This window comes from Nanorana parkeri, unplaced genomic scaffold (genome assembly GCF_000935625.1).
Source record: "Nanorana parkeri isolate BGI_ZX_2015 unplaced genomic scaffold, ASM93562v1 scaffold382, whole genome shotgun sequence".
In the NCBI taxonomy this organism is placed as follows: domain Eukaryota; kingdom Metazoa; phylum Chordata; class Amphibia; order Anura; family Dicroglossidae; genus Nanorana; species Nanorana parkeri.
The window spans coordinates 120,629-129,762 of NW_017306650.1; the positions used below are offsets into that span (position 1 = coordinate 120,629).

At 39.7% G+C, this 9,134-nt stretch overlaps 1 protein-coding gene across 1 annotated transcript in view; it reads left to right on the plus strand.

The window, feature by feature from the left end:
- Positions 1 to 9,134, plus strand: part of CCDC18 (coiled-coil domain containing 18) — a 62,314-nt gene that overhangs the window by 46,831 nt on the left and 6,349 nt on the right. The window contains exons 25-26 of the mRNA XM_018559206.1: positions 1,134 to 1,337; positions 7,043 to 7,159. Coding sequence (XP_018414708.1) covers positions 1,134 to 1,337; positions 7,043 to 7,159 — 321 coding nt within the window. The remainder of the gene's footprint in view (positions 1 to 1,133; positions 1,338 to 7,042; positions 7,160 to 9,134) is intronic.

The following is a 9,134-nucleotide window of genomic DNA, read 5'->3' on the forward strand; positions in this document are numbered from 1 at the left end:
TGTACAAAGATTCTATAGAATCAGACAGATTTTTTTTTTTAAACATGCTGGAAAATGCATAACTGAATAGGGTATAGGCACTTCTATCCTAAAAAAACAGTACCCCATGAAGGATCAGTTGTTGAGCAGAACACACCAAAGGAGAAGCTTCAGGTATATGGTCTTTGGGGTGTGGATCAAAAACGTTACAGCAGTAACTAATCTAGTGTGCAGCTTTTTCCTTCCTTTCCTTGTATTTACACAAATTGCTTTCGCTTGGTTTTGATGATGTGGGAAATTTTTAGTCGTGTGAAAAAGTAAGTAATTATGGAAGTAAATATGTTAACTTTTTTTAACATATTTGAACAGGTAAACATGGTGACAGGTTTGAATGAAGATCCAAAGTTTGCTTGTTCAAATATGTGGAAAAAAGTCAGCAAACTCCATGGGGTGCACTTGCGTTTTCATATGATTGTATATATTGTGATGTCTTAGAACTATGTGGCCATAGAGCTCTATGAGGATCGCACTATAAAAATAAGAAGGCCGCATAACTGAAACAAGGCCAAAGCTGGAGAGGGATTCTTACTATCAGTATTTTTGCTTAGCTTTGAAATAAAAGCAGATTTAGTGGTTCTTGGTTTTGGCACAACAACTATTTATAATGTTGTAGTTAATTAGGGATGCACCGATACCAAGTATTTGGGCGAGTACTCGTACTCGCCCAAATGCTCCGATACTTACGATACTTACACCCGATACCGGAACTTCTGGTCAGAGGGAGATTTCCTCTGACCGGCAGTGCCGCGAAGGAACATGGAATGATTCGCCGCCCGGCTTCTTGATTGGCCGGGAAGCCAGCTCCATGCTGTTGGGCCAGCTTGATGCTGATTGGCCAGGAAGCTGGCTTCCCGGCCAATCCGCATTATGCCAGCCAAACTCCATGGAGCCGGCTTCCCGGTCAATCAGGAAGCCAGGCGGTAGGTAATGACCCGCCGCCCAACTTCCTGATTGCCCATAAAGCCGGCTCCATGCTAGCAGAAGCATCGAAAGATAAATATCGGTACTCGTACTCGATACAGGAAAACCTGTATCGGGGCATCCCTATAGTTTATTTTGGAAATAAATGACTCCATTTTGTTTGCTTTTTTTAGACACTTAAGTCACAGCAGAGCTGCATCTGCGAACAACAGCAAGAGGAGAAGGAGCTAAACCAGCAAGTACGGCTGGCCCGAGAACGGATGCAATTAACTCACCGGGAGCTCATGGAAACCCGACAGCAGCTGGCTGAGGCTAATAAAGAATCAGACAGGCTTGTACATAAGCTGGACGGAATTGATCGCCTTTCCAGAGAAAAGGTAGCAGTCTGACCCAGCAAGAGGTCTCCGCAGCTACTTTTGACTGTTGCTTTTAAAGCAGCATCATCACATGTATTCTGCTGTTTCCATTTCTGGGTGTAGTAGGTTTCTTTTATTTGTTTCATCAGTATAGTATATGTATGTAATGGTGTTCAGTGTTATACTTTCTTTGACTGTTATTTAGCCTTAAAGGGGAACGATATTCTACGTTTAGGCATATATTAGAACTGGATCAGTTAAATGTAAAAAACAAAATCCTGTTAGAGAATGTTATTAGTCTGACAATCTTGTTTCTATGTGTAGCTCATAAGTTTACTGTATAGGTATGTATCTAGGGGGTGGTCATATTTTCTGGTTTTGGCTCCTGCTCGATAGCACTGCTTATCTCTCCTTTTGCAAGTCTATGTGCCGTGTCTCATCTGATTCAAACCAAATGTCTCTATGAAGTGAAATGAGCTTGTCGGAGACCCCTTAAATCAGACAGTGCATTAAATTGAAATCAAAAAAACAAATGAGAGATACACCCTTACGACCAAGGCTTCCAGTGCCCTCGCTTGGGCGCTGGTGACGGTACTCACCGAGGGATCTTGGGAAAGCTTAAGGTCCTAGTACTTGAGAGAATGTAGGCTAGCTTTGTGTGTTCATGATCTTTTCCCACTTTACCTTTTTATTTATTACAGGTATTTATATAGCGCTGACAATTTACGCAGCAATCCAGTAGACTAAAAAGGGCAACTATAGCATCTTCAATGTACATGTATCCCTGTTGAGGATATTTTCTCTCACTTCCTGTCAGGAGAGGAAATTACTGCAAATCTACTTCAATAGGGGGACACAAAAAAACGAAAGTAGAGTAGAGAAGGGTTAAAATGTCTGACAATGGCTTTTATTGCTGTATGTGCCATATTTTCCTGGTGACAGCTGCTCCTCCCATTTTGTATGAATGTCTCAAAGACAGTAAGTGATGGAAAATCCCCCCCAATGAATCATAGACAGGATAACAACATGATAAATTTTAGCTCTTTCTTACTCTGTCTGGAGTAAGGCTTTAATACGTATTCGTTTACACTATGCCAACTGCAGTTGCATTTAAATCTAAATACCTAATTATAGTTTTATAGTTTTCCTCTAAAGCTGTAAAGTGAGTAAAATGAATGCTAGTAACTTAATATTCAGTAATTCGTCGTCTGCCCTCACACAGGCCAATCCTGCCGCTTACCCTAAGTGGCACACAAGAGGATTAAGGCTTAATTTGGTCACACATGTTGCTGGCCTAACTAGATCAGGCATGGTGTCTTGGATCCTTGGTGAGATTATCCACAACAAACCAGGCTGAAAGTTAAAGCAGAAAGTCAAATCTAAAAGACACAACTGAATGCAGCTATGTATTGACTATTGCAACATTAAATGTATTGGATGCAGTAGAAGCACTTGAATTTAACTTGGTATCAGTCGCTTGCACTCACTGTATAGCAGAGCTCAGACCGGCAGAGGAAAAAGCAGTACAAGGAGTTAATGAGTTTATGTTCTGACAAGTAGTATTCTGATAGGAAAAGAAAGCAGAGTGACGGAGAGATGAGCTAATCACTGTGCTGCTTCTCCTTCACTGTCCAGTCACAGGCTGGGGGGTGGATCAGAGACAGCCCAAGCTGAGGAAGTAGGTTGAAAGTTGCTGGCTGGGGGCATCTAGTGGCGGAAAAGTACTGCAAAGGACAGCTCTGGATTAAAGGAAAACACTGCGGCAAAATGATCTTCAACCTTTTAATTGGCAATTTTTTTTATTGTGTTTGTTTTAGCAATTCAGTACAGTGCAGCTACAGCAATGAGTACATGCGGTATATACATTGATAACAACTGGCTATGATGGCGGAATGACACAGTAATAACTTTACATTTGGAGTTGAAATTCCATTTGTATTATAATGCTCTGGTAGAGGGTTGTGGTGAGACGTGCTGTCTCAGCATTTTGTTTTATTTTTTTGACTGGAGTTGTGTTGTAAAGTCTATATTTGGATAAAAAAACATACACAGTACATCTCTGCAATTAATGCACATTTTCGCAAGATTTGTCCCTTGCTGCAAGCACAGAAAAATACATACTGTTCCTGCCAGAAATTCAGTGAGTTCCTAACTTCCTGACAACTCCACCTCTACTGCAATGAAATCCCAAGCAGTGTTCCTGGCTGAGTTTTCCTCTGCTGGACTACAGAACACTTCCTCCTTTTGCTATGGAAGTGGGGAAGTGGTGACGTCACCACATAGCTCTGCAGTCCAGCAGAGGAGAACTCCACATTGCTTGGTATTCAAAAACATGGGAAAATGTCCTACATATTTGTTTTCTTTGTGTATATTGCCCAGACATACACCCACAGGTATCTTTTAACCTTAGCCATACATTCAAGCTTTACAGAAAAACAATTGGACTTGTTGACAATTGCTGGGGGCATATGTCATGGTACAGCCGAAAAATATAATATTTTCTGGCTTCTTGTCATAATTAATGTAGTTTTTCTACTGAATATAGTTCCTACAAGTTAATTAACAATTGACATAAACTTGTTAGCTGTAGAGTGTCACTTGAAGCAAATGTTGATTTGTTGTTCTTCCCCAGCAGGGGACCACTCAGCAGTGTATGTCCTTCCTGGATGCGGTAGACAAGGTGTCTACATGCCCGTTTAGCTCCCAAATGTAAAAGTGTCACCTTGCCGTTGTGTTTGTCAATGTCTACAAGAAAAGTCATATCCTATAACAAATGATCATAGAATCTTCAAGGAAAGGGTGATGGCACAAAGACGAGCTGCCTGACACTAAGCATGAAGGTTTTTATGATGGCATAGAGTTTGTGCCTTGCTTTATAAAGTTCATAGCCTCATGTCACTGTCAATACTTGCACCTTTTCCACCAAACTGATGCATTCTAAGCAGTGTTGTGGGCAGACTTATTGTTGAGGTCAGCCCAACAATGAAGGATTCCTCATTTTTCTGTTGATGCTGACAAGTTGAATCAGCAAGCACAATTTTTAACCTATTAGGTACTTGTAAAGTGAGATCTTTGTTTTAGAGTTCCCCTGTCAGCTACTGTAATGGTACAACTGCACTTGATGGATATCTCTTGTAATATTAGGGGTAGTGAGAATTCCACTGCAGAAGCAGGAAAGGTGTAACTCCAAGGTGGAGAAAGTGAATTGACAACTCCATTGGGGGAAATGTCACCTCTGAAATTGCTCTCAGAATGGAAACAAGTAGAGGCGGTTTCAGCTCTCCAACATTTATCAAAAGATAGCAGTATAAATGTTGACTGGATGGACTGCATACCTCTAAAATAAACAGGGTTAGCTTGTAGATCCTAAAGATAAGAGAATCAACTTAACGAGCTTCAAGCAGCTTTCTGGAAGACTTTAACGTGAATCTGTGGTATGCCCTTGAAGGGCAAAGCAATAGATTATTTTTGATGCAGGCCTACACAACAGGAAAATTGTATTACCATACTTACCGCAATTTTCCTTTCCTGACAGCTCCATGGCAGCACATGATGGGTGTAGGCTCTGCCCCATTGTGTGCTGACATGGAGCTGTCGGGAATGAGGCATATACTTGCCTTCCTTTCTCTCCCCAGACACTACATTCAGCTAGGAGCAAAAGGAAAGCCCTGTGTAAGCCAAAACTTGCCAGATCCTACACAGGGCTATGAAACAGTTCTATAAGCACAGCACTTTCACTTGGAGCGAGTCACATAATTATCCATACCCAGAAGAACTGATAGTTCCTTTAACTCCCAGTGCTGAATGTGGGGAAGCAAAAAAAAGTAAGTATATGCTTCTTGTGATTTAAAGCAAACATGTTAACTTCCCCTAAATGGAACCTTTCAGCTCTAATGTGGAAGTGTTGAATACAAATATGTGACTTTATACATGTAGATTTCAGCAAGCTATAGACTGTATTAAAACCTGTTAAAAGCTTGCTCAAAGGAGATGTAATGGGTAAATAAAATATACTCTTCTCCATATTTAGATGCAGCTGTCACACGCCGTGTCTATATACCGAGAAAACTTTGGTGACTTTGATGAGAAGTTGGTGACAGGGTCCGATATGATTTAGTTGATGGAGACAGAGCACCTGTCCTGGACTAATGAGCTTGCTCCCTCTAGTGACATAGCTTTATTTAGTACAATACAAAAATGATGGAAGAGTAAGCTTGTAAAAATGTGACACGAGTCAAATGCACTATAATTTCCCTTTTTTTAAGAAAAATATTTCAACTGTTTGCTTATAACTAAATCTTTGTTGCAAAAATCTGTTGTATGTTCTGTGTTGCCTGATTGGGAATCTGGGTTAAACCTCAATATGAAGTAATTTCCTTGCAGTGTGTAAACATTCAGGAGTGTTTAATGAAAGTGTTTGCTGGCCTTGAGACGCACTATGTACTATGCTGTGTGGAATCCTGGCATAACAAGTATTTCCTGATCCTGATTGGCTTTCAAATATCACATTGCAGTTTAGTGTCATAGTTATTGCCTTTTCAAAGGAAAGCTGATTAGCATAATCCTGATGGCGCTTGTGATTTACAAGAGGGCCAAAATGATTGTCAGCATGTGTTGGTGACTGAAATGTGATGTCAAACTTGTAGGTTAAATATTGACAACGTTGCTTTTGTCCTATTAACTGCTTTCCTACCGGCCACTGAACATAAATGGCTGGTTGGTGGAGCAGTTGTGCCAGGAGGATGTACATGTACGTACTCCCGAGTATGCCTGTGTGCGTATGCCCTGCGTGCGCACGAGCGGTTCTCTCCTGCTGTTAAATTATCAGCTACAGGCACAGAGCTGATTGGATTGGCTCTGTGTCTTCGGATCGCTGTGATTTGGTCATCACCGCAATCACATGGCAATGTTTACATAGGAAGGGACTAATGAATGAATGATTCTTTCATTAGTTTCTGGTAAAAACAGGCTGTAGCAGCAAAAAAATAATAAAAGCATATTTTACTTTGTAACCCTTTCACCCCCTCTCCACTCCTGTAGACGTCAGCTCCATTTGGTGTCTGCAGTGGCCTGTATTATTGACCCCTTCACCTCCCTGATCCTGCACTTCTGTACATTAACTCCTTCATAACCATCCTTGCTAGGTGTATGACCTGTACATTTAATGTATCTATTGCACCATTACCAAGCTCCATGATTTAACCCCCTCAATACCGGCATGTTTCTTTCTTAGAAGGTGTGGCAAAAAATGTTTTCCAAAAAGGGGTCTTTTCAGGGGTTTTCGTACTGTCCTGGAATTTTTATTTGCTATGTTTTATAATGGAAAGTAAGAGTATTTTTTCCTTTTTATATTGTAAAAAAGTGGTTATTAAATGCCAACAAAAGAAGGCTCTGTCTCAGATTATATCAAACTCACTTGGGTAGGGTGTTGTATAACAGAATAATTCTCAGTCAAGCTGTCACAGCACTGAAGACTTAAAAAATGGCCTGGTAATGAAGGGGGTTAACATGCCGATCCTCAAGTGGTTAAAAGAAATATTCTGGCATTGGTATATTACTACCGTATATCATTTTCAGTAGAAATTGGAAGTATAACTAGCAAAAGCATAGATTGTTTGTATTTTTTCATCATCATTTTGTCACTGACAATACATATTCCATATTAAATGACTGTTTGCTGTATGATAGTTCATAGACATTGTTGTTTTCTTTTTTTTTATTACTAGCTGCAGCAGATGAAACAAGATTTGGAAGACGCACAAGATACAATCTGCAATTTGAAAACAGAGCTCGAAGCCAGAAATGAGGTGATCAAAGCCACTAATGAAGTACTGATCCTGAAGGTAAGCTATGTCTGTTTATAGAAATGCAATCCTATGTATTGGCGTGTCACTAGATTTTCAGTAGATCCTTGTTATGTATGGGGTAGGGATAAATCCTGCAAGGGTTATGCTTAAAGGAAACCTGCAATAAGAAAATATGTAGGCTGACATTGCTAAACTTTCATTTAAAAATGCTAGTCGCCTTGAAATATTGGATCCTGGTCTGATATCCTAGTATTGAAACCTTTTAGTGGCGGAAGGACTTGGTCTTATGCACAGAGGATCCTAGTCCTATTGAGGGGCATATCTTTATATTAGGGAGGGTTACGGAAAGGGTCAGTGTTATGGTTGCAGGGAGGTTAAATGTAAGTTATGGGGGAGATCGCTAAGAGGAGGGTTATTGTGATCAAGGTTACCTAATATGCATGTTCCTGATCAGAGATTGAGCACCATCATGTACTAGCCTACGCAAGAAAGAATGAAGGGCTAATTTTAAAAGCAGCCAAATGGCTGCACTGCACATACAGTATATAAAGGACAGTGATAAGTCCTGTAAAAGAAAAAAAACCCAAGAGGAGAGCCTGGTCATGTGACCTGTCTCTTCCAGTCACAGAGCTCTCTGCTGTGATAACCAGAGATAACTCAACGCAGCTCCACCGGCTACACAGTATGCCTTGCATTTTATGAATGGACAGCAAAATGCTGGCTGCAATAAACAGGAGCATGGTATAAGGCAGAGAGGATAGTTATATCCACCCCATGGTCTCTTGTTGGGCATTAGAGACTGAAGAAAGTCTATTGTTCTTAATCAGACTGACCGTATCAGATATGAGGATCAGCAGGAAGCAGAAGAAGTTTATGTAATGAAAAGGTATGGCTGCATCCATGTCCTGATATAATTACAGGCTATAGGTGGAACAAGATTTTCAAAACGTAACACTTTTGGTAAAATTTACAATGATTGGAATAAAGTGTATGTATGTATGTATGTATGTATGTATATATATATGTGTTTGGAAACATGTTAATTTTTAGTGCGAAGAGCTTTTCCACAATCCTCCTCTTTATTAATATAATAGGTATTTGTATTGGACCTGGAGAAGCTACACTATTAAAACATCTGTAAGGAGTCTAATAGACTTTGTTTGCAGTTAAGAAGTGCTTTTTAAGACTTGAGGTTTTATTTTAATATATCCACTGGCAGTCTTACTTTATGTTTCATATTAAGAAAATAATTGTATACTAAGACATAATGCTTTGTCTTGCTTGACTATGCTAAAACCACACTGAATACCAGCCAGACAAAACACTGTGGGTAATTGACAGTCTTATTGAAAACATGAATATGTAGCAACACAATCAGGTTTGTTTAATAAGCCAGTAGAAAGAGCAATGGCAGAGTGCAAAGTTCAGTAACCCATGTAAAGCCATCAAATACTGTAAAAAGTCCAGTAAATGATACATTTTAATGGTTTCTGTGAGTTAGTGCACTTTGCAAACTCCTTATTAAATAAGTCTCAACATTTTTACTATATTGGAACTTGCCATAGTTTGCATTGGTTTCAGTAAATGCACCAACAGAAAATAGTATTAATATATTATAGAATATATTGCATTCTAATGTGCCTTTTTTTTTGTTTTGGCTAGCTTGGTAAAGGATTAGAGCCACAGCCAGGTTTTTAGTACTGTCTGAATCTTTTTTTTTTTTTTCAAAACAGGAAAGGGTTAAAACATTTTTTCCTGTTGGTATATTTCTGGAAACAACCATTCCCCATACAAATTGTTATAGTCAACTTAATTTGACTGCTCATCTGACATACAGTATATATACACACATATATATATACACACACACACACACTAAGTGTCAGATTCCTCGCATCACCTTTCAACATCTCGTGGAGTCACGAGGCGGCCCAACGAAGTCATCTCATGGAGTCACGAGGCGGCCCAACGAAGTACTGATGGGATGGTCATAATAATCTGGCCACTCAGT